Source organism: Lotus japonicus, chromosome 1, assembly GCF_012489685.1.
Source record: "Lotus japonicus ecotype B-129 chromosome 1, LjGifu_v1.2".
Taxonomy (NCBI): Eukaryota; Viridiplantae; Streptophyta; class Magnoliopsida; order Fabales; family Fabaceae; genus Lotus; species Lotus japonicus.
This window is the reverse complement of record NC_080041.1, coordinates 38,887,272-38,912,806: the sequence shown is the minus strand read 5'-3', so window position 1 is coordinate 38,912,806 and position 25,535 is coordinate 38,887,272. Positions and strand designations below refer to the sequence as shown.

The 25,535-nt window shown below is 39.4% G+C and overlaps 1 protein-coding gene across 5 annotated transcripts in view; it reads left to right on the top strand.

Annotated features, from left to right (window-relative positions):
• Window positions 1-15,558, top strand: part of LOC130734661 (nucleolin 2-like) — a 62,947-nt gene extending 47,389 nt beyond the window's left edge. For 3 of the 5 annotated variants that reach the window (XM_057587171.1, XM_057587174.1, XM_057587175.1), the window contains 17 exons: window positions 199-289; window positions 2,347-2,438; window positions 2,512-2,629; window positions 3,622-3,710; window positions 5,631-5,721; window positions 5,987-6,078; window positions 6,151-6,268; window positions 10,291-10,379; window positions 10,683-10,773; window positions 10,873-10,950; window positions 11,082-11,173; window positions 11,245-11,362; window positions 12,605-12,696; window positions 12,917-13,013; window positions 13,147-13,238; window positions 14,684-14,949; window positions 15,158-15,558. In XM_057587171.1, coding sequence (XP_057443154.1) covers window positions 199-289; window positions 2,347-2,438; window positions 2,512-2,629; window positions 3,622-3,710; window positions 5,631-5,721; window positions 5,987-6,078; window positions 6,151-6,268; window positions 10,291-10,379; window positions 10,683-10,773; window positions 10,873-10,950; window positions 11,082-11,173; window positions 11,245-11,362; window positions 12,605-12,696; window positions 12,917-13,013; window positions 13,147-13,238; window positions 14,684-14,915 — 1,672 coding nt within the window. In that variant the 3' untranslated portion in view covers window positions 14,916-14,949; window positions 15,158-15,558. Of the gene's footprint in view, window positions 1-198; window positions 290-2,346; window positions 2,439-2,511; window positions 2,630-3,621; window positions 3,711-5,630; window positions 5,722-5,986; window positions 6,079-6,150; window positions 6,269-10,290; window positions 10,380-10,682; window positions 10,774-10,872; window positions 10,951-11,081; window positions 11,174-11,244; window positions 11,363-12,604; window positions 12,697-12,916; window positions 13,014-13,146; window positions 13,239-14,683; window positions 14,950-15,128 lie in introns of all 5 variants that reach the window. The other 2 variants (XM_057587173.1, XM_057587172.1) reach the window with 2 other exon arrangements.
• Window positions 15,559-25,535: the final 9,977 nt, after the last annotated feature.

The following is a 25,535-nucleotide window of genomic DNA, read 5'->3' as shown; positions in this document are numbered from 1 at the left end:
TGTTTGTTTGTAAGAACTGATACAACTTTTTTTTTTGCTGAGGTGTTTTCTCAATTATTGAAATTTCTTAACAAGATTATTAACTAAAACATATCCTTTATAGAACAAACAAATGAGCCCTTAATCTCTTCTTATTCATTTCAAAATCTTGCCTTTTGACCATATCTTCTAATTTCTTTTTCATGCTAATAATTTTAGCAACTTGAGCAGCTCTGTCCAAACGAGTGAAAGATTTCAGCCTCTAACTGCATTTTTTAAGGGTTGTGGTACATCTGTTGTGGAACATCAGGTAATTTTTCTCTGTATCTTTTGGATGTTGTTAGAAATAATAATATAAAATCATTCATGTGGCCCTTACCCAACAGCTTAATCTTTTTGGGATAATTGGTTGCTTGACATGGTACCACAGCCTCTATGACCAAGCGGTCTAGAGTTCGGCCCTTCCCGCCTCCAATTCTTCTAATAAAAAATGAATTAAAACACATGGTAGGTTCCTGTGCGCTTCAAGCCCAAACGGACTCTTGCATGAGGGGGCGTGTTAGAAATAATAATATAAAACCATTATGTGACACTTACCCAATAACTTTATTTTTTTGGGATAAATGGTTGCTTGATCGATGTATTTCATCGAATCAAGTATCTAAACTTGAGATCTTACCTTGGATCCAGATAGAAGTAAAAGATCATCAATAGAAAGGGAATGCTTTTGAACGCCCTGAAGTAAATCAGATTTAAAAAAAGACTATTTCGTTGGTAGCCATCTAAAATTGGAGGGGTTTCATACTCTTTAGGCTTAATTTGTCTTAATTTCTTTAATAACTAACTTTTTGGTTGTCAGAAATTACACATTCACTTTCTTTCTTTTTTTCAAACATTTTTGCTCTTTTTTTTTCTGAAAATACTTTTTATTCAACGCCCACCGAGAGATATCTAATTTTTTTTTTGGAAAGAATAACTGTATCTAGAAAGAAAAGTAACAAACACATTAAAAGATGTAATCAAATTTGTTAAAATTTAGAAAATTATCAAGTTTCTTATTTAATTTTACTATTTAAACTTTATTCGTATCTATCATTTTTATTCTTCCCATAATGGCATTATTGGAAAAAAAATCATTTAATACTCTCAAAATTATAAGTGGGCAAATATTTTGAAGCAACATTTTTTTTCTTTGGTAGTCACATTTAACATATTATCATGTATGTTGCCCCCTCAATCTATAATTTCTGAATCGGTCACTGCATAAAAGGTACTGATAGAGGGCATAGTAGTATTATTGTATATTCAGATGCAGATTGAGTAGGTGATGCAAGTGATAGGAGATCCACTTCTTGTTGTTGAGTTTTTATAGGTGGAAACCTCATCTCTTAGTAGACTAAGAAGCAAAGTATTGTTGCTAGATCAAACACTAAGCTGAGTATCGTGCTATGGCTCATACCACATGTGAGCTCTTGTGGTTTAAGCACTTAGTTGAGGAGTTGAAGTTTTGTGCGGTTAGTCCTATGGGTTTAGTATGTGACAACCCGTCAGCTTTGTATCTTTCTTCTAATCCGTTTTTTCATGGAACTAACAAAGCATATAGAAGTTGATTGTCACTTTATTAGGGAGAAAATTCTTTGTAGTACTACAGACTTCTTATATTTGCTCTAAAGATCTGTTGGCTGATATTTTTACCAATACGGGGTCCCAGGATAAAATATATATGTTACAAGCTGGATGCATGCAATATAGACTAAACTACACTAACACCCCTCCAATTTGCAACTATAACACCTAACCCCAATTTTAGCAAAAATATGCACTTCACCCCACTCCACTAACAAAGTTAACTCACCATGTTAGACTAACCACAATGTAACCCTGATCAATTTTCCCCCAACCTACAATACAGCCGGAAATAGAAACGTCCTTCCAGTCTTTTACTTCGTGCTATGTTTATTCGAACGTGTGAAGAACAATGTTTGCCAAGCATGGTGAAAAAGCTAATTAACATGGCAAATGAAGCTCTTTAAAGCTAAGCTGAATATTCTTTAAAGCTTTAAAAAACAAATAAATCTTCATTACTTATTAAAAAATACTTTCCCTTCACGTTCAATGAACGAAAGTAGCAAGCATGCTTTAATATTTACATGGATAAAGTTTTGTTTGACACTCCATTTAAGTTTCAAAATGTAAATGGAGTGGAGAGGAGAGGAGAAAAATAAGAAGAAAATAGAGAGAAAGTAAAAAATGTGTATATATATATATATATATTTATATATATATAATGTAATTTTCTTCATAGTATAATCAGTCAGAATATTTTATTCAAGTAAGATATATATGTTATTTGCTGGAATTTTGCAGCCTGAAACCCTAGCAAACCCAAGAGAAAAAAATGCTGCTTCAAAGACTATATATGTTACCAACTTGACATATGGTGTGGAACGAGCTGATATGTATGTATTATGTTTCTTGCTGGTGCTTTTGGATTATTTTCTGTTTTAGTTTTCTAATTTCAAATTTGTTCAGGGAAAATCTTTTCAAAGATTGTGGAGATATTGTTGACGTTCGGCTTCATAAAGCTTACCAAGGGGGGTTTAAAGACTTTGCACATGTGGAGTTTTCAACATCAGAAGCAGCACAAAAAGTAAGCATGGTGCCCTTTTGTAATCTATGCAAAATTGAAAATCATTTTAGAACTGCTAGACGCATTTAAAAAATTGTTGTACCGTTTAAAACTAAGCTACATACTTTGGTCTTTAGGTCATTTTTGTTTGAATTGATGTTATTGTATTAATTTTGTCATTTCTTTCTATTCTCAAGTATTCTGTTTTATTTTGATCCCTGAAACAACTAGCTACCTTGTACTTAACTGTGGTTGCGGCTTGATGATTGTTGATATTTCTACTACCTGCTATTTTGATGGGTATGGTAACTATTCATATGGTCTTCAAACAGTATATAGTCTTGTATTTGGAATCTAGTTTGGATTAGCATCACAAATATGCATATTCATCCTGTTAATATCTGAATAACTATATTATGTTGATAGGAGATGTATTTCTTTGCAATTGACATGGGGAAATTGCTGCCGATCATTTCATTAAAAGTGTGTTGTATTTCTTTAAAGATCCAACTTGTATGATTGCTATTGTCCTTTTATGATGCTTTATTAGTGCATGGCTTCCAGTTATTTCGAGCGCTATAACGACAAATAGCGGACAATAGCAGCAAATAGCGGTGAACCCCCAGGGCGCTACGCTATAGTGCTATTGCGCCGCTATAACGTGCTATTAACATGCCTGTTATATAGTGCTATTAATAATGTGGTACCATATCTTATTTGTGTAATAAGCAAGTGTTGTCAAATAACTGTGTTAACTTTTTAAAACATGCAACAACAGTTTCGTTTTTTGGTTCATTGTTACAACTTTTACACTGCTCGCCACACTTGCCATTTAACGCCAGGTCCATGACTTTTTTATTTTAAGTGATGGGGGTTGATTTTTGTTGTCTAGGTTTGCTTATATAAATATATAGTGCTTCTGCTGCTATGGATTTGGTGCATATATGCTTATTAGTCCTTGTTTAATGTGATGACAAATTGAGCTGAGAATGTATTTTCTATTTTATACATAGGCTCTTGAGTTGGATAATACAGAGTTGTTGAGACGTCCCATCAAAGTTTGTATAGCTGAGGAAAAAGGTGAATATGCCCCCAATCGAAGGTAATTTTTTTTGACTTAGACTTAGGTTGTGTTCGTATAAGCTTTGACGGACATAACTTAATAGGACCTCAGACACAGAATAAGAAAATGCAGAGTAAGAAACAGTGATAACCGAGAGCTTTATTGAATGATCAAAAGTGGATTACAAAAGGAATGGAGTTTTTGCCCTTCAATTCCTTACTCAGAGCTAGGCTCCGTAGAGGAAGTTACAACTTCCTCATCATTCTCACTAATTACAATATCAAAAAGATGCTCTCCACATTTCCTTCCTATTCCTTATATTCAGCAACTAATCTTGCCAGCTCTCCTTTGCATTTGTCCTTTTCTTTAACTAACTTGGTCAGCAATCCCCTTCTTGCCCCTTCTAGAATAAACCTGAAAGATTCTGGGTCTCTTTGTCTTAGTATGAATTAATTCCTCACCTGGCTTAGCCTTAACACCTCGGGTCCTATCAATACCCCCTCCTTCAACTGCAACCTTGTCCTCAAGGTTGAAAGTTGGAAATTGACTTTGCATCATAATGACCTCCTCCCAAGTAGCCTCTTCTGCAGACTTGCCCTGCCAATGTACCAGCACTTGTTTGACTTCCTCATTGTGCTTCTTGATCACTCTTGTTGCTAGCACTGCTAAAGGTTCATAAGTCCCCATTTGGTCCTCTTCCAAAAGCTCTGGCAGCTCCTCCTCCTCATGGTAATCTCCTACTGCCCTTTTGAGCAAAGATACATGGAAAACCGGGTGTACCCTTGATCCAGCTGGAAGTTTCAGTTTGTATGCAACCGCTCCAATGCATTCCACAATGGGATAAGGCCCATAATACCTTGCCGCAAGTTTAGCATTGATTCTAGTTACCACAGAGTTTTGTCTATGGGCTCTCAACTTGACAAAAACCCACTCCCCCACAGTGAAGCTCAAGTCTCTCCTCTTCCTATTAGCAAAAGACTTCATTTTCTCCTGGGCACGAAGCAATTGGCTCCGCAATTCACGTAGAGCTTCATCTCTGTCAATCAAGTCTCTTTGAACAGCTTCTACCTTGGTCTCTCCTTGCAACCAACGAGTTATTTTAGGAGGGGCCCTGCCATACACCACCTCAAATGGTGTTTTCCCAGTAGAAACATGGAAATTAGTATTGAACCAATGCTCAGCCCAGTGAACCCAAGATACCCATGTCTTTGGCTGATCACAAATGAAGCAACGGAGATAGGTTTCAAGACACAGTTGCGTAGCGCAATGTTGGGAAATCGCACAGTTTCCGAATTTCTGCTGCAAATAAAGAGTATCATTGATTCCTTGTTTGCGATTGGTGATCCAATCACACCTCGTGAGCATCTTGATATTCTTCTTCAAGGACTTCCCTCTTATTACGAAGATCTCATCACTCTCTTTAGTAGTCGTTTTGCAGAGCACTCGATTGATGAACTTGAGGCTCTGTTACTTGCGAAGATGGCGCTACTCGACAAATTTGCACACCTTCCACTGGTGTTATCACTGTGATTGTTGCTCATCACAATCGTCAAACATCACAATCTTCTTCTGCTGTTTCGCCAGAGTGTGAACTCAGCTTACAATCAACAGGCTTATTCAGTGTTATCAAATCGCGATCGCGGACCATCGCTAAGAACTCAGCTTACTGCCTCTAGGTCTAATATTATAATTAATATTATATTATTTGTTATTTATTATTAGGAAATTATTTTTATTATTTGGAGATGTGTTCTCTTATTTGGAGATTGTGTACATATTTAGTTTTCTTCTATATAATGTAGTTACCCACTATATTCTATTCAAGCAATAATATTATAATTTTTCATATTTCAAGTTATTTTTTCAGAACAATCAAATAGGATGTGAATCTCTTATTCATTTCAATATCTTCCCTTATTCTACATTTTCTGATTTTCGTTTTTTTGTTAATAAATTTAGAAACTTGAGCTGCCCATTCGATAAGGATGCGAGATTTCAGCCTCAATCTGCATTGATAAAGGGTTGTCGTACATCCCTTTTGGAAGACAAGGTAATTTTTCTCTAACTTGTTGACTTATTGCATCATATGCTGAAGGTTGCATTAATCTCTCTTCATTGCTTATTTGGCTGTTTAATGTGGTATTTTATTTTAAGTAAATAATGTGTATGCCTATAGCTGCGGAAAAGTTCATTAGTTTTATGACTTTGACTTATGCAAAAGAGGTCAAGGATGTTATAATTGACAGTACCATCTCTTCTTGCAATGCTAATGATCAAATGAGTTATATGATATGTTGTTTCTTGGAGTTTTTCAGCTTGAAACCCCTGGTAACCCGAAGGTAGAAAATGCTGCATCAAAAACAATATTTATTGGAAACTTGTCATACAGTGTGGAACGGGCTGATGTGTATGTGTTATTTTTCTTGCTGATGCTTTTTATTGTATTCTATTTTATTTATCTAAATTCAAAATTGTTCAGGGAAAATCTGTTCAAGGGTTGTGGTGAAATAGTTGATGTTCGTCTCTATAGAAATCATGAAGGGAGGTTAAAAGGTTTTGGGCATGTTGATTTTTTGACAGAAGAAGCGGCACTAAAAGTAAGCTTCGTTACTATTTGTATTCTGTGCAAACCATTTTAGAACTTCCAAAAGCATTTTAAAGATTGTTTTACATTTAAAAGCTACGCAATGTACTTCTCATATACACTTTTGGTAACATTTGACCAATTTGATGTTATTGTGTCTTATATTGTTTTCTTTTGATTCCTGAAACAACTTACTACCTTGTTCTTAACTTTGGTTCATGCTTTATTATTGTTGATGTTTCTACAACCTGCAAATTTGATGGTGCATATAATATCGATAATGCCCAGCTTGCTTACAAGAAATCTATGTGTTTTTGAAATTCACAAGAAACTCCTACTTGGTAAAAATCGGTCCTAATATTTACACCCTGTCGTGGTGCTATTTACAGAAGAAAAGAAAATGTAAGAAATATTCTATCCCAAATAGTATTTTCATTTCAATATTCCCCTTTATGATCGTAAATCGATATCTATTAGTCCATGATTGCAAGTGAGCTATTGATCGACAAAAAAGTTTGAACTTCCGCCAGCTGGTGTCCAGATGGAACATAAGCTATTGTTATCAAGTAGCTATCTAACTTCTCTATTAAATGTCTATCATTTTCCATTCGTCCAAGGCTGACCTCCACCAAGTACTTCAACTCCACATAGTTATCACCAACGAGTTTGGAAGAAGTGGTCACAATCTTAGTGACCCAGGGCCCTTGGAGCTCTCGTGAGAGCCTTAGTCTTATTGTTGTCTCCAGACATAGCTCAGCTATCAACGCCACCAAAATAAAGAACAGTCCATTAAACCCAAAAAAAGTTGACAGAATGAAAGGCTCACACCATAAGCTCGTGTATTCAGCCCTGGAATGACAGTAAAGCACATTGTTTGGCCCCGAAATGCCCCTAAATTACTATAACAACCATTAAAACGACCGGTCCCTTCTTAGACCTCAAATGTGCCCTAATCAGTCCCTGAAACGTGGACCACTTTCAAAAAAACTTCTATGTGGTTGCTCACTGAACACACGATTTCGTCATTATGTTGACTTCTTCAAGATCCACAGGTCAATTTGTTTTATAACCCTCAAATAGCCTTCGTCTGGTTTCTCTGTGGCAGCTGATATGGTTTATTTTTGGGGAGAAGCTGACCTAGAAGGGTTGATTTAAACTTTGTAGGCTCTTGATGCTATGTAAAGTTTAAAGATGGAATTAAAGATTGGCAAGAGATGAGAGATTTGGAGAAACTGCAATGAGATGATCTGTCAAGTACAGTCTGCCTGATATTTATAATACTAGATTAAGATTATAGTACAACATGTAGTATAAAGTATGAGATACAACTGCATATGGGCCAGACTCATGCAACTTCAATAATCTATATCTAACTCAACCTTTGCTCTTTAACAATAATCAAGTCCCTGTCTTCTGGTGGAATCCTTGTTCCTATTAATGGTACCATGAGGCCACAAGTCTGACCTTGCACCTATTAATGGTACCATGAGGGGCCTCTTCTACCCTAAAGACCCATTTCAACCCAACGGGCTGGCAGATTGTAGGTAGATGAACCAAGGGCCAGGTTTTTTTCCTCACGAATGCATAAAATTCCTAAGACATGGCAGCCTGCCACCTGGGATCAGATAGGTCTTGTTTGGCTGATGTAGGTACAATTTGAGAAAGAAGTGTATGGTGAAGCCTTAGTTTTGTAATGCCAGACTTGGCACGGGTCCACATGGGATGCCGGTTGGTGGGTAGGCGTGATGGAGGTGTGGAGGCTGTGTAAGAAGTTAATGACTCCGAGGGGTTAGGTGACTATAGATGAGCAGTTGCTGCAGGTGTGGTCAGCTGTCTCAGAGATATAGATGCTGAAATTACAGTAACAGATGCTAGAGACTGAGGATGGGAAAAGGTCAGTATATGGAAAACATAAATCTCAAGAAGATTCATATTTCTTAAAATAACTAAGATATTTCAAAAGATTTTTTGTAGGTTAGATTTTTGAATGATTTTTTAGAATTTAACATATAAATAAGTTAACTTTTAAAAAAATAAATCTTTTTTTTGCTTGAAGTGATTGTAATAGAGATAATGAAGTGGTAACTCAAAGAAGTCCCACATTGCCAAGATTAGCAAGTGCACAAGTGCATATATAATAAAGAACACACACACCCATTGCCTTAAGCCTAAGGTTTTGTGGTGTTGTGTGGTTCTAACTAAGGATTTCTAACATGGTATCAGAGCTGGTCTGATCCAAGCCATGACTTCCGCTTTCAAAAAAAAAAAAAAAACGTAAAAAAAAAAGTAAAAAAAAAAAGATTGAAAAAAAAAAAGCAAAAATGGCAGTCCCATTTGCGCAAGCCAAGACCTCAGACTCAGATGAAGGAGCACAAGTCCAAGGAACTCCGATGTTCCCGCTAGAGTACTAGCCCAGACAAAGAAAGTCGAAAGGCAGACTCAGACGAAGGAGCACAAGTCCGACGACCACTGATGTTCCCGCTGGAGTTCAAGGCACAGGCAAAAAAAAAATAAATAAAAAAAATTGGAGTCCCAATTGAGGGGGAGTAATAGAGATAATGAAGTGGTAACTCAAAGAAGTCCCACATTGCCAAGATTAGCAAGTGCACAAGTGCATATATAATAAAGAACACACACCCATTGCCTTAAGCCTAAGGTTTTGTGGTGTTGTGTGGTTCTAACTAAGGATTTCTAACATGGTATCAGAGCTGGTCTGATCCAAGCCATGACTTCCGCTTTCAAAAAAAAAAAAAAAACGTAAAAAAAAAAGTAAAAAAAAAAAGATTGAAAAAAAAAAAGCAAAAATGGCAGTCCCATTTGCGCAAGCCAAGACCTCAGACTCAGATGAAGGAGCACAAGTCCAAGGAACTCCGATGTTCCCGCTAGAGTACTAGCCCAGACAAAGAAAGTCGAAAGGCAGACTCAGACGAAGGAGCACAAGTCCGACGACCACTGATGTTCCCGCTGGAGTTCAAGGCACAGGCAAAAAAAAAAAAAAAAAAAAAATTGGAGTCCCAATTGAGGGGGAGTAATAGAGATAATGAAGTGGTAACTCAAAGAAGTCCCACATTGCCAAGATTAGCAAGTGCACAAGTGCATATATAATAAAGAACACACACACCCATTGCCTTAAGCCTAAGGTTTTGTGGTGTTGTGTGGTTCTAACTAAGGATTTCTAACAGATTGTCGTAGACGTGTCTAGCTAAGAAAATGTGTCGGCTTAGTTTCTTGAGAAGTGTCTGAGCTGTGTCCAAGAAGATTCCGACAGATGTCTGTGTCAGATAAATGTCCGACACGAAGACACTTAATTATTTAGAGGTATCGGTGCTTCTTAAGTGAGTAAGTGATCGAAGTACTGGAACGAAATCGATTCTCACAAGAAGAAAAAGGATTGCTAAGGGATGACATGATTTATGGTCGGTACACGCTCTTGATACCATTTGAGGAATCGGAAGAGAGAGTGAGAAAATGTGGGAGGGATTTTCGACAATGCAACTTTGAATCTTTTCATTACACTGCTGATTGTATATTGAGATGTTTAAATTCAGGCTGCTGATAGCCCGCTCTTGGTGTCAACTTTAACAACTGAAAGGTTGTACTTGTAACAACATAACAAACTTACAACTGAATACAGCTAACAGAACCAAATATAGAAGTCATACTCTTACAAACTTGACGTTAGCTTTTTTTAAATCAAGCAACCGTAAAATTGTTTTAACTGGTTCTTAGTTGGCGACTTTTATACTGCGTGTTATCCTGGTCATTTATGATAAATCTATCCTGTATATATCGACATTATACAATAATCACCAAGCTTTTTCTTTCTGTGTGCCATTAGCTGCATGCACCATTCAGTCCCAAGTCTTTGCTAGCATGTAGTTTATTTGATGAAGGATTTAAATTGATAAGTCTAGGTTTTCTCATATTGTGCTTGTGTTGGTGTGGCTCATGCATCATCTATGCCTCTCTTTGTTGAACCCTTGTCCTGTGCAATGATGTGTTAAGTTTTGAATCAGTTTATTTCCGTAATCATAGGCTCTTAAGTTGCATAAGACAGAAATGTTGAAACGCCCTATTGTAGTTGAAATTGCTCAGAAAAAGGATGAATATATCCTCTATAGAAGGTAATTATTATAAACTCTTCTTGTTTGGGATGCATTTGGATTAGTTTTGAAAAAATATAACAATTTTATGATATTATTTTTTCTTCTTGAGTTACTTGTTTCTGGTTTATGAGAAAGGCACTAAAACAGCTTAAGTTGATTTTTATTGAAAATATTATGTAAGTATTATAAAATATTTAAAAATGTATTTAATTACTTATTTTAAAACAACAGCAAACAAGCACTTAATCTCTTTTAATGATTCAGTTCAATATCTTGCCTTATGCCCACATCTTCACTAATATGTTTCTTTAAAAATCATAGGAACTTGAGCAACTCAGTTCAGAAGAGTGAAGGAATTCTGTCTTTAACTGTATTTGAGAACTGTTTTGATACATCCCTTGCCGAAGAGAAGGTAATTCTTTTCTCTATCATATTGTATTGTTGAACCGACATTGTGCATATAGTTTATTTGTAGAGTTTTTAATTTGTTAGTGCCTTCTTTTCACTGCAGCCTGTGAAAGACTCAAAGAATTTCGAGGACCGTGAGGAAGAAACGGAGAGAAATGCCTCCAACACTCCTCTTAAGAGCGTAAGCATTTAAATTTACCTTTGGCTGCTGAAATTTCATTTGTCTTGTGACTTCTTGTGACCTGTATTCTCTCTTCCTTCAAATTAAATTACAAAATCAGTTATATAATGTGATTTCTCTGATTTTTACAGCCTAAAAGCTCTGCTACTCTTAAACAAAAATTTGCGGCATCAAAGACAATATATGTTAAAAACATTCCATACCATGTGGAACGCGCTGATGTGTATGTATTTTATTCCATGTTCTTGTTGATTATTTTCTGTATTTTTTTTTTCTAATTCCCAAATTGTTCAGGGAAAATCATTTCAAAGATTGTGGAGAAGTTGTTGATGTTCGACTCCATACAGATCGCGAGGGGAGGTCTATAGGTTCTGGACATATTGAGTTTGCAACAGCAGAAGCATCACAAAAAGTAAGCTTTGTGACCTCGTGTAGTCTGTGCAAATCAGTTTAGAACTTCCAAAAAAACAATAACAACAATGATAAAAGTCTTATCTCACTAAGCGAGGTTGGCTATGTGGATTACCCTACGCCATTGAGCTCAATAGCCAAATTTTATCATTGATCATGAGGTCATTTTTAAAAATATTTTCCAATGTTGTTTTGGGTCTCCCTCTACCCCACTTCACAGGACTAAGAATCATGTTATCAACCCTTCTCACTATTGCCTCCAAATATCTTTGCACATATTTGTAACACCTTAACCAATTTTTCATCATCTTCTCCTTGATAGGCGCCACCCCAATATCTCGTCCAATACGATCATGGCGTATGCTTACCTTTATAGTTTGCGTTAGAACTGGTACCTTCAATAGAGAGTAAATGAACACTGGGAGAAGAAGAAACAACTATCCAGAATCAGAGTGATTCCAAACAGAGAAGAGAGAATTACAATTTCTGGGGGAGTTCCAATTGATTCCCTATGAATCAGTTGTGCCATCTACTTGCTTCTCAAAAACTACCTAATTGAGGTGTATTCACCTCCTATTTAAGTTAACTCAACTGCTAACTGACAAGCAGTTAGTTATTTCCTACTTATGCCAGCCTAGCGCCTAACATACGCACTTCTAATAAGAGGTTTAGTTTTTACAAGAGTTCTAGTCCTCAGTGTGGCTGCCTTTCATTCATTCTCATTTCTGCTACTCTAACTATTTTCTTATGTTGTCTCATTAAAGCCCCACATACGCTACCATAGAGGATAACATGTCTTATAGCTGTTTGGTAAAACATTCGTTTTAGCTCGGGAGGTAATTTGCGGTCATAGATAACTCCTGATTAAATTAGGGATAATGTACATCCCATAAATCCAGAATGATCCCATAATTCAGTGTATGACATAGGGAATGTATTCCTTTAACGTGTGTATAAATATTGTACATGTCATATTGATTAACACAGAAAATATATTCCCGAATGCCTTCTTTCCCTTTCAGTCTTCATGCCTATATTCCCGAATGGCGACTTACATCTTTCAACCCCATGTCTCCGCATAACATTTAAAGTGATGGAGGGTTGACATTTATACGTCTAAGTTTTCTTATATTTATATTGAGTATGAGTTGCTATGCCTCGCGCATCATCTTTTCTTATTTGGAGAACCCTTGTTCTTTGCGAAGACATTGAGTTGAAAATCAATTTGCTTTTGTAATCGTAGGCTCTTCAGTTGGATAATACAGAGTTGTTGAAACGACGCATCAAAATAGATATAGCTCACGAAAAGGGTGAATATACCTCTGATAGAAGAAGGTAATTATTGGTACACTCTTATTTGTTTAGGGTGTGATCTGTGTGTTCTCTTAAATTAAAATAATTATGTAATTCTGGTAAAATTTTGTAAACATGTTTTTTAATTAACGAAGAGTTTTTGTTTTTACCAAAAATGAATGCGCCTTAATCTCTTCTGCTGATCCATTTCAATATCTTGCCTTATGCCCACATCTTACAATTTCTGTTCCATTGTTAATAGTTTTAGCAACTTGAGCAGCTTATTCCATAAAGATGAAAGATCACGCTCTCAAACTGTATTTGTGAAGGGTTTTGACACATCCATTGCACAAGAGATGGTATTGTTTTTCTCTATATTTTTTATTTGCTGCAACAGGTTCTGCACAATATTGCATGAATCTCTCTCCGTTGCATATTCACATGGTTTCATTGGTATTTAGAGCTCAAAATAATGTCTGCTTTGTTCTTCAGTTGAAAGCTAGCCTTGAAGAACATTTCAGTTCTTGTGGAGAGATTACAAGCATATCAGTTCCAAAATTTTGGGATTCTGGTGTACTTAAGGGGTATGTTTCCTTTTCTGCTGTTAAGGGGGTTATAGTATGCTAATGAATATATCAACATGTTTCCTTTTGGATGGGCTAGTCAAAATGCCAATCAGGATTGCACTTTATCAGAATGTATTTGTGCAAGTTGATTTTATCAATCTGATTCTTCCGGAAATATTTCCGATGCATTTTTCACATATCTTTCTATTGTCTGTGATACTTTGTTAGGGACACCAAAATGAAAAAGAAAGAATGGGTGGTTAAAATAAACAATAAAGAAAATATTAATTCAATAGTGAATAAGTGGGGTTAGGTGGCATATAAATAATCCTTATAATACTACTGTGCGGACATGGCTGAAGTCAAGAATAGTATGGGTAATTTAGAAGCAGATTCAAACTCACCCAGTGTTGTCAATCCTCGATTGCAGCCCGGAGCCGCCCGAACCCAAAACCGGTATACCGGTTATAGCGAATAGCGGGATGGCCTCTACGCTGAATTTTATATATTGTTGGAGTACACGTGTGAAAATAAATCCCACATTGGATGGAAAAGCCAGGATTGAGCGGTATATAAGTGAAACTCTCCCATTTCCTTAAGGTTTTGTGGTGAAAGTATGTGGATGGTATCCAAATCACTTGTTCCCTTAGCCCAATGTGGATGGGATGCCCCCGGTCCATTTTGCTATCCGCCCAACAACTAACCTAAATTATAATTTGGTATATGAGCTAGGGTTGTCATTAGCGGGCTATTGCGGCAGAGCGTGGCGGATCAAGTGTTGGCCTCGACGCAGGAGGTTGTAGCGGAGCGGAAATCGCGTAGCGGCGGCAGCGGCCGCGATCGCGGCCAAAATCGCGTCTGGAACGGCACAATAGCGGCGGTAGGAAGAAAGAGAGACACAAACCCTAATGTTCAGGCGTGAAAACCCCAAAATTCCCCTAGATTTAAACATTAGGTTAAACTTTTTAAGGGCATTTTGGGGTTTTCTGTTCTTTAATGAAAGGCAGCGTTTCACGTGAGGAATAAAAACCCTACTGTTCAGGGAGAAAACCCCAAAATGCTCCCAGATTTAAACATTATTGGGTCTTGAAGGCAATAGTACCTAGCGTTATTGCGGTTTTTGGGCTTGCTGCTACGCGACGCTATCCGCCATTAACAACAATGATCTGAGCCCAAAAAAGTCTATCTTTGATGCAGTAAGACGTATCTCTTCGTTTGAGTTCTCTTTGATTTCGTACCAACAGCATGGAAGTCATAATTGAGCTGGAGATTCTCTATTGGGTCTTGAAGGCAATAGTACCTAAAAATCTTCACTAATAGTGACCTTTCTGGTTACGTTTCTCGAAAATGCATCTTTTCGTGTTAACCATTATTGATAAAGAGAATGTAGAATGCAGGAAAACTCTGAAATATCACTAACAATTTTGTGTATAGCATCTCATTCTCAAATTGCAAATTTGCAGGTTTGCTTACTTGGACTTCAAGGATGTTGATGGCTTCAAGAAAGCTCTTCAACTCGATCAAACTGAGCTTGGAGGTTATCCCTTGTTAGTTGAAAAAGCAAAGCCTCGACTTCATAATCAGGGTACATATAGTGCCAGGGGTGATGGTGGCTATCATTTTGGTGGAAGGGATGGAGGTGGCCATGACAGTGGAGTGGGTTGGGGGAATAGTTGTGGCGGTTGGAGGCGTTGAACATCAAATATACTAAGCACTCAAAAATGCACAGGTGATTCATTATTATACCGTTGCTTATTGATTTTGTACGGTTAATCATAATATTCATTCAATAAATTTTAGCATTTTAACCTATTCCTTCCATGCGACTTCATTCATATTTCTTTAGAATTGGAAGCTACAATTAAGCTATCTGGTAATAAATAATAGATGTACCGTCTAATTTGAAAGCATGCAGTATCTTCTTTCAAATATTATAGATGTACCGTCGGGTGTGATCCAATTCTCTGATTGAGGAATCATGATGTACGTAGCAACTTACTTCTGTAGCTGTTGCATCTTCTCCCTTTCAAGTGCTGTCACTCTTTTGGAAATTCGTTGCGTAAATCAGATAAACTGTATTGGGCTTTGAACATTATTGTCATCTATCATCTTAATGTTTGTATCTATGGGACGTGTATAATGAGAGATGTTATTTATGAGAATCAGATGAGCAAGTGATGATCATATAGGAGTGATTGAGACAAAAATTATATAATTATCACGTGAGTGTTTAAGTTATGATCGAGGTTAAAAATTTGAGTTAAAAAAAAAAGATTAAAATTTATTTATTTGTCACATGAACTTAAGTCTTTTATCTACTTCAAGACGTTGCATAACTTATTTGCTAGTTTTGAATCATCGGTGTAAGATTTTTTTTTTTGACAAAAAGAAATTTTATTAAGAGATGAAAGCACAAGGAAACATCCCTCCCATGTAATAGGGTACCAATTCAAACTGAAAACCTCGAGGGTAAGAAACAAAGCTTAGGAAATATGCCTTATTAAAACTTTACTAGGAAAACCCATTTGGAAATAAATTCTAGTGAAGGAAAAAAAGTACACAAATTCCTAAGAGCCCTTAATAACAACACCTCACATAATACATAAACCCTGCACTATTAACCTCCTTCCAGACAATAAAGAAAACAAGTCTGTTGTAACACCCCGATTTCGGTGGCGTTACTTTAGTAACCAAAATAAACTTAATGCGGAAAAACGTGAATATTTTTTTTTTCGATAATAACTAAGACAAGACTGAATTAAATAAAACCCAACAATAACAATAATCAGAACTAATATACAATATATAAACAGCCCCCGCTGTAGTAGTAACCTCGTCACGAGTAAACCTCCAGTGACGGAAAGAAAAGTAGCGCCCGTAGGCAATATATACAAACCAAATGAAAAGGGTGAAGTGCCCGCAACACCATCCCTCAAAACTGAGAATCAGCTGACCCAATGGTCTGAAAATATGACCTCCTAAGTCCAACCAACTCTCTGTGATTCCCGTAAGGAAACCACACAAAAAGCTATAGGCGGATCTACCCTGTCCCCTAAGTAACAAATGAAGCAAGACTGTCAGAGCTAAAACTCTACTCCTACACTAATCCTAATTCGAGGAGCTCATGCCAACACTCAAAACTATGTGCTAGCATGATCGTCGTCTGAATCAGAATCCAGAACGACCAAGTCTACTAACCCTATCCGTCCTAATTATGGGGCTCGATTTTTCTTCGATCAAACTTGGTTCCTATGCTTTCATAAGCCGTAACTAAGGGTATTCTGAACTCGGAAAAATTATCGGATCAAAAACTGTCGCAGGGGTATTTTGGTAATGATTTTTAACTTAGGATTTTCAAAACTGAAATCCCAAAAATAAAATTTTGCAGGGACGTTACTAACGACGTTTATGACAACTAATCCTACTAGCACTAAGCTAAGGCGATAGTTTTCAGCCTAGAGGTTGGAACTTTACTCAAAAACTACATAAATGGGTATTTTAGGCTAAAATCGATTCCGACGGAATTCCGGCGACATAACGGAAAATCTAATCCGGCAGAAGTGATCTTGGGCACATATAGAAGAGGTTTAGAATCAGAAATGAAAGATTCAGGATAGTTTTGCAAAAACCCATAAACTATCCACTCAGAAAACTCTACAGAAAAGCTATGGAAAAAGCGATCGGAGGTAAGGATTAGCGACTATACCTCGAAACCTTGAAGCAGCGACTAACGGATCAACGATCAAGCAAGTAATGAAGAAAACTCTTCTTCCTTCTTCCTTGTTGAAGCTCGCGGGTTTGAAGAGAGAAATGGAGGAGAATTTGAGTTTTTCTTCCTTTCTTTGCTATATATAAAAGGTGGAAATTCGCGGGAAAATGAAAGTTTCGCGAATCTGATTTTTCCGGCGTCATTCTCCATGAATTATTAGATATGTTTTGGCAAAAGAATTCCAAAACTATAAAGAGGTCTCCTTGTATTTTTGGCAACTAAAGCATAGTCGGTATAAAACTATTTTACCCGATAAGTTGCTTTTTGCATCGAATGTCGGAATAGAAAACTTCCTTCGGAAGAAAGATTGAAATCATCAAGAGAAATGGGTGTACGCGTGTAGAATATTCATTTGAAGCTCTGAATAGATAAAGTCCCCATAGTCGGGTGATTCTAGGGTTTTGAAATACCAGGGATTCGGTTTCGGCAAACTTCCGATGATTGGAATCGGACGTTCGTAGATCCTAGAGTTTCGCCTCGAAACGATTGTGATATATGGAAAAAGAGAAATTCTAACGTTTCTCTAAAGATTTTTGGAATTAACTGCCATCGTGCCTAAAAGTGAAAATTAGCTATATACTAGGGTTTCTGACCTAGGTTTAAGCGTAAAACGTTCGTACTATAACTTTTATCGATCATAATGAAATCCTTGAACTTTTCCTGAACTTTCTCCTTCATAAATATATTTCATTTAATAAACTTTCGTTCAGGTTTCCCTTCACATTACATCAACCCTAATCGTGAATAAGAAGTTTATTCACTTAGCATGAACTTAAAAACTCGGGCCTTACATTACTACCCTCCAAAAAGAAAGTTTCGACCTCGAAACTTAAGGGTTAGTAAAAAGTTCTGGATACTGTTCTTGAATCTTCTCCTTCAGCTCCCATGTCGCATCACCAGTGTCTTTATTCCAAATGACCTTCACTAACTCGATCTCTTTCCCTCTCAACTGTTTTATCCTGGTGTCACCAATGCTAATTGGCGGTGTCTCGAAAGACAGATCATCCTTCAACTCAATATCATCCAGTTCGATAACATGTGTCAGATCCGCAATATATTTCCTCAGTTGTGACACGTGGAATACATCATGAATATTTGATAGAAATGGAGGTAGTGCAATCTGATATGCGACTGGTCCAATTCGACGAGTGATCTGATACGGTCCAATGAACTTGGGCGTAAGCTTCTTTGACTTGATTGCTCGACCAACACCCGTCGTCTGAGTAATTCTCAGAAATACATGATCTCCTTCTTCGAACTCCAGAGTTCTGCGCCTCTGATCTGCATAACTCTTCTGTCTACTCTGAGAAGTCCTCATCTTCTCTCTGATCTGCTTGATCTTCTCAGTGGTCTGTTGCAGAAGTTCCGGTCCTACCAACAGATTTTCTCCGTTTTGGTACCAACACAAAGGTGTTCTACACTTGCGGCCATACAAAGCCTCATACGGTGCCATACCAATGCTCGTATGAAAACTGTTGTTGTATGTGAACTCAATCAATGGCAATAAGGTATCCCAACTGCCCTTGTTGTCTAGAACGCAAGCGCGTAGCAAATCTTCCAACGACTGAATAGTTCTCTCAGTCTGTCCATCAGTCTGCGGATGATAAGCAGAACTTAGTCTCAGCCTCGTTCCCAAAGCTTCTTGAAGAGCTCCCCAAAAATGTGATGTAAACTTCGGGTCTCGATCGGATACAATACTTGTCGGTACTCCGTGAAGTCGTACGATCTCCGCTATATATAACTCTGATAGTTTCTCCACGTTGTACGTAGTCCTCACCGGTACGAAATGAGCCGACTTAGTCAGTCGATCCACGATTACCCAAATAGAATCGTATCCCTTCTGAGTTCTTGGCAAAGCCACGACGAAATCCATCGATATGCTATCCCATTTCCATTCTGGCACATCCAAGCTTTGTAGCATACCTGAAGACTTCTGATGCTCCACCTTCGCCTTCTGACATGTCAGACATGCAGCTACATACTCAGCCACTTGTCTTTTCATTCCTGGCCACCAAAAATTCACCTTCAAGTCCTGGTACATCTTCTTCATTCCAGGATGAATGCTTAACTTGCTCTTGTGACCTTCATCCATAATCAATCTTCTCAAGTCATGGTTGTTAGGCACACAAACCCTATCCTTGCACCGTAGGATATTGTCACTTCCTACCTTGAATTCTGGGTCCTTACCCTGACTTACCAAATTTCTTTTCCCGAGCAGAAACTCATCTTGTAACTGTTGGTCTCGGATTTCCTCCATCAACCCATTGGTAATTCTGATCATCCCGAACTTCAGTTCTCCCTCGGATAATTTCACATCCAAGCTCAAATCTCGAAATTGCTCTAACAGCTGCAGCTCCTTCACCATCATCGACGAGATGTGCATCTTCCTGCTCAAGGCATCAGCAACAACATTCGCCTTTCCAGGATGATATTGCAGAGCGAACTCGTAATCTTTGAGAAATTCCATCCACCGGCGCTGCCTCATGTTCAGCTCCTTCTGCTCAAACAAGTACTTCAAGCTCTTATGATCACTGAATATGGTGAAATTGCATCCATATAAGTGATGTCTCCAAATCTTCAGCGCAAATACGATTGCAGCTAGTTCCAAGTCATGAGTCGGATAATTCTTCTCATGCACCTTCAGTTGTCTTGAAGCATAAGCAACCACCTTCCGATGTTGCATCAGCACACATCCCAAACCTTGATGCGAAGCATAACAGTATACCTCATAAGGTTCCTCCGGTTGCGGTAAGACGAGTACAGGTGACGTCGTCAACCGTTCCTTCATCGTCTGAAAGCTAGTCTCGCACGCTTCAGTCCATGCAAAAGGCTGGTCCTTCCTCGTCAGTTGAGTCAACGGTCCAACAATCTTCGCGAAATTCTCGATCAAACGACGATAGTATCCCGCCAAACCGACAAAACTTCTGATCTCCGTCACTGTCTTCGGCCGTTCCCACGACAATACGGTCTCTACCTTTGCTGGATCCACAGCTATCCCCTCCTTAGAGATCACATGGCCTAAGAATTTTACCTCCTTGAGCCAAAATTCGCACTTAGAAGGATTGGCATACAACTCCTTCTCCCTCAGCACTTGTAAAACTTGTCGCAAGTGCTCCTCATGGTCTTCAGTATTCTTTGAATAGATCAGAATGTCGTCGATAAACACCACGACGAATCGATCCAGGAATGTATGGAAAGTCATATTCATGTAAGCCATGAATATTGCCGGCGCATTTGTCACCCCAAATGGCATCACTAAGTACTCATAGTGTCCATAACGGGTTCTGAATGCCGTCTTCTGGATATCCTCGGTCTTGACCCTGATTTGATGATAACCCGACTTCAGGTCGATCTTCGAGAATATTGTAGCTCCTCGTAGTTGATCCATCAAATCATCAATCCTAGGTAACGGATACCTATTCTTGACGGTTACCTTGTTCAATTGTCGGTAGTCGACACATAATCTCGACTTCCCGTCCTTCTTCTTCACCAATAAGACTGGCACTCCCCAAGGTGAAACGCTTGGTCGTATGAATCCCTTCGACAGAAGATCTTCGAGTTGGGACTTCAATTCCACTAGCTCCGCAGGTGCCATACGATATGGTGCAATCGAAATCGGCCCTGTTCCCGGTACGATGTCTATAGCAAACTCAATGTCGCGCACAGGCGGCAATCCAGGTACATCGCCAGGAAAAACATCCGTGAATTCTTTCACCACTGGAATACTGCCAACTTCTGGGTTCCCTTTGCTCTCCAAGCTTAGCAAAACAGAATACTCCTGAGATCCCTCGTTCAAAGCGACGCTGATGTGATTGGCAGATAGATACTCGGAAAGATCCGAATCAGGGAATACCACTCTCTTTCGGTTGCAGTCCAAAAGACAATGATAGCGGGACAACCAATCCATTCCTAGGATAACATCTAGGTTCTTAAGAGTTAGGCATACTAGGTTAGCATGGTAGATCCTATTGTTGTATGTTATCGGACAATACATGCATGCTGAATTAGCAAGTAGAGTCTTGGCAGGAGTAGCAACTATCAGATCGAAGCTCAAAGCAGTAATAGGAAGTCTTAATCTGATTGCACAATCTCTAGAGATAAAAGAAGCGTTGCTCCGGAATCAAAAAGTACGGATAGAAGATTACCGTCAATCCCGCAGTCGCCTCTAATCAGTCCATCTACCCCCTCAGCATCTTCACCATCCATGGTGTAGACTCTCGCCTTTGCAGCAGGACGCTTTCCTTGAGCAGTGTTGACGGTTGGCTCCGCCTTTGGTAGCCTGCACTGTGCAGCAGTGTGCCCCAACTTGTTGCAATTGAAGCATTGAGGCCTCGTGTCGGAACAAGCACGAGCAAAGTGCCTCGGCTTCCCACACTTGAAGCACGTCAGTTCCCTGTTCTGAGTCTGACCTCCAGAACCTCCAGCAGCACCCACCATGGGCCGGTAAGATCCTGATGCAAACCCTCTACCAGCAGGACGCTGATACGGCCTCCTGTTCTGAAACCTACCCTTGTTCTGATTATTCTGAGAGCCCGACCTCATCGGCCCTCCAGTTCCAGCCCGGTTCAACCTCCGGTTCTTCATCAGCTCCACTTCAGTGGCTTTCTCCACCACTGATTGGAATCGCATGATTCCCAGTGGCCTCACTGAGTCCTCAATATCCGGCCTCAGTCCATTCACGAAGCGCTTGCACATGTAGCGCTCGTCAACATGATCATTAAAGAATTGAAAATGCTTCGCCAAAGACTCCAGCTTCGAAGCAAATTCCGGTACAGACATACCTCCCTGACGGAGTGTCAAAAACTGCGCCTCCCTCTCATCCCGGGCACTTGTCGGAAAATACTTTTCCAAGAACGCGGTCCGGAACGAGTTCCAGTGGATCTCTTCATGGTTGGCTTCCATGATTCCCCTGGTGCCCTTCCACCAGTATTCAGCATCTCCTAGCAGAAGATAAGTCGCCATGCCCACCTTGGCACCCTCAACAGTTTGCAGAACACCGAAAATCTTCTCGATTTCCTGGATCTAGAGATCCGCTGCGTCTGGATCAGTACCACCAGAGAACTTTGGTGGGTTTTGCCTCCTGAAGTCATTGAGGCCTTTGTTCTGGTCCAGAGTTATTTCCCTCTGGCGCTGATGCTGTTCACGTGCTTCTTCAGTAGCACGCCTCATGGCATTATCATTTGCCTGTGCTGTTACCGCTTGAGCCTGCGCTGTTACCGCTTGGGCCATAGTGGCCATCATCTCAGCTAGCTGGTTAGTATTCACCATATTCTGTTAAAGGAAGCAAACAGTCAGCACTCATCATAAGATAGCATCTAGCATCACTATACAATATGAGTAAGCAATAACTTCAATCAATTTTTAAGCGAAAAATCGCTTGCAGACAATCAATTTTCACTCTTTGCAGAGTCACACAACCTAGCACAGAAGACCTATTCCCCAACAACTCCCGAAAGACTCGACCGTGCTCTGATACCACAATGTAACACCCCGATTTCGGTGGCGTCACTTTAGTAACCAAAATAAACTTAATGCGGAAAAACGTGAATATTTTTTTTTCGATAATAACTAAGACAAGACTGAATTAAATAAAACCCAACAATAACAATAATCAGAACTAATATACAATATATAAACAGCCCCCGCTGTAGTAGTAACCTCGTCACGAGTAAACCTCCAGTGACGGAAAGAAAAGTAGCGCCCGTAGGCAATATATACAAACCAAATGAAAAGGGTGAAGTGCCCGCAACACCATCCCTCAAAACTGAGAATCAGCTGACCCAATGGTCTGAAAATAGGACCTCCTAAGTCCAACCAACTCTCTGTGATTCCCGTAAGGAAACCACACAAAAAGCTATAGGCAGATCTACCCTGTCCCCTAAGTAACAAATGAAGCAAGACTGTCAGAGCTAAAACTCTACTCCTACACTAATCCTAATTCGAGGAGCTCATGCCAACACTCAAAACTATGTGCTAGCATGATCGTCGTCTGAATCAGAATCCAGAACGACCAAGTCTACTAACCCTATCCGTCCTCCCCTCGCAACCGCAGTGCGCTCCGACGCTGGACTCACGGGCTTAGGGCCCGAACCCTGATCATCAATGATCGCAACGGAGGGTGCACTAGACCCTGCCGAAGGCACTCCCACTGGAATCTCCTCTGAGGGATCCTCCTCCTCTGGAGATGACGGTGGCGGCGGTGCTCCTCCGAATCCTGGTCCGCAGTGAACGCCCGGTGGCAAGTTGAAGCTGACAGAGCATCGCCTCAACACTCCTGACCTCAAGAGTCCTCCACTGTCCACGTGATCCTCCATGATACGCCCCGAATACGTCGCTCGATGGCTCGCGGGGTCAACCACCCACGACCCGGGGTCGTCCTGATCGATCATCTCATACCTAATCCCCCCCGAAGGGTGGACCATGGTGTACCAGTCCGCAATATTCATCTGATAAAAGGCGTTGTCCGCCAAAACACACACAGAAGACGCGAGGGTCAACTCTAAAGAACTATGTAGATAATAAACCCAATAGGTACAAATAATAGATAGCCACTTAGGCTTATAACTAGAGATATCATTCCTAGGGTTGCATGTTCCACAAAATCATAACGACAATAATAACAATTAGCATGTTCCAAGTAAGTTTATCAAATAGCAACCACACTCATCAACTAAGTCAGTATGCATGTTGCGTGATATGTATGCAGGTTAACCCAGTCAACCAATATGCAATCCGGAACGGATGGACATCATCGGATCAGCCCTTCACCAGCCACGGTGGTGCCATTTCGGCCCGTGATGTCTCTTACTCCCACTGGGTAGTCAGATCAGCAGTAAACCCGTAGGTCTGCCATTTCGGTCTGCTACAAGAGACGTCTACAAACGCTCTTTCACGGCATTCCGGGTCTTATGACCATTTTGGAAACCGACGAGGTCCAGAGTACGTCCTGTGTTAATACCTCATTAATGTTGCATGTATGCAAAATGATTAGTCAAACAACGTCTCCGACCTCACTCGACACGTCGCCACGTGTTCTAGGGAAGTTAAAGTCTCTAAAAGCTTACCCTAAGGTAAAGTCGATTCTGCGACCAAAAGACACACTTCATAACGACACATAGCTGCTCCAACAGCACCACCACACACGCTGCTCCAACAGCACAATAACACACGCTGCTCCAACAGCACAACAATAAACGCTGCTCCAACAGCACAACATCAAACGCTGCTCCAACAACACAACGACAACATACTCAACACTTGGATCCGACGACACTCCTCGTTTTCCAAAATTAAGATTTCACTTCCAATGCCTTCCTTCGAGGTTGTTATCATTACTTAAAGATTTAGAGGTTATTTAAGGTCTTATGAGTTTTCTTTATAAAATAGATTCCATTTTGTCTTATCGCAAGTCTTATACATTTGCAGGATCTCCCAATCCCAAGTCGCTTCCAGAGGATGTCTCGATCCACTAAACAAAATCAAGGCCCGAACCTCGTTCGTCCTATCAAACTTTCTCAAAACTCTCAAAATAAAATCGGCATGACCTGCCCGCTATTCTCACCATTCAGAATCTCAGATTTCCAGTGTAAAGCATATCTAAATCATCACAATCAACAACATGTCATATATCAAGAAATCTCAACATTAACACTTAGCACTTAGCATATAAAGCATGCACCACACATCCTAGATTACCCACATAGCACATAGCATGTAAGTCAATCTTCAAAAACATTCAGTAGATGAATCATCTACATTGTCAGCCGAAGCCTCAGAAAACATTTTCAATCACACACAATCTTAGTGCATAAACAGTAAACAATGTCGAAACATCGACCCTAAGCATTAACTAGAGATTCAGTGAGAAGCCCTCACCTGAAAGTTCTCCAGAACGATCAACTAGTGCTTCCTCGCACTCAAAGTGTTGGTCCTCAGAGAAATCCTCAAAAGCACCTTTACAACAAAATCACAGAATACTATAAGAATCTATCGAAAACTAAGCTATCGATACTTACTAAGGTTACTCGAGGTAATCTATACTCTAAGGTACGATAAACTAGCGCGAAAGGACAGGTTTTCGGAAAAGGAAATTTCTTCCTCCCCCCTCTAATAGGCTCGGCCACTTTGGCTAATTATGGGGCTCGATTTTTCTTCGATCAAACTTGGTTCCTATGCTTTCATAAGCCGTAACTAAGGGTATTCTGAACTCGGAAAAATTATCGGATCAAAAACTGTCGCAGGGGTATTTTGGTCATGATTTTTAACTTAGGATTTTCAAAACTGAAATCCCAAAAATAAAATTTTGCAGGGACGTTACTAACGACGTTTATGACAACTAATCCTACTAGCACTAAGCTAAGGCGATAGTTTTCAGCCTAGAGGTTGGAACTTTACTCAAAAACTACATAAATGGGTATTTTAGGCTAAAATCGATTCCGACGGAATTCCGGCGACATAACGGAAAATCTAATCCGGCAGAAGTGATCTTGGGCACATATAGAAGAGGTTTAGAATCAGAAATGAAAGATTCAGGATAGTTTTGCAAA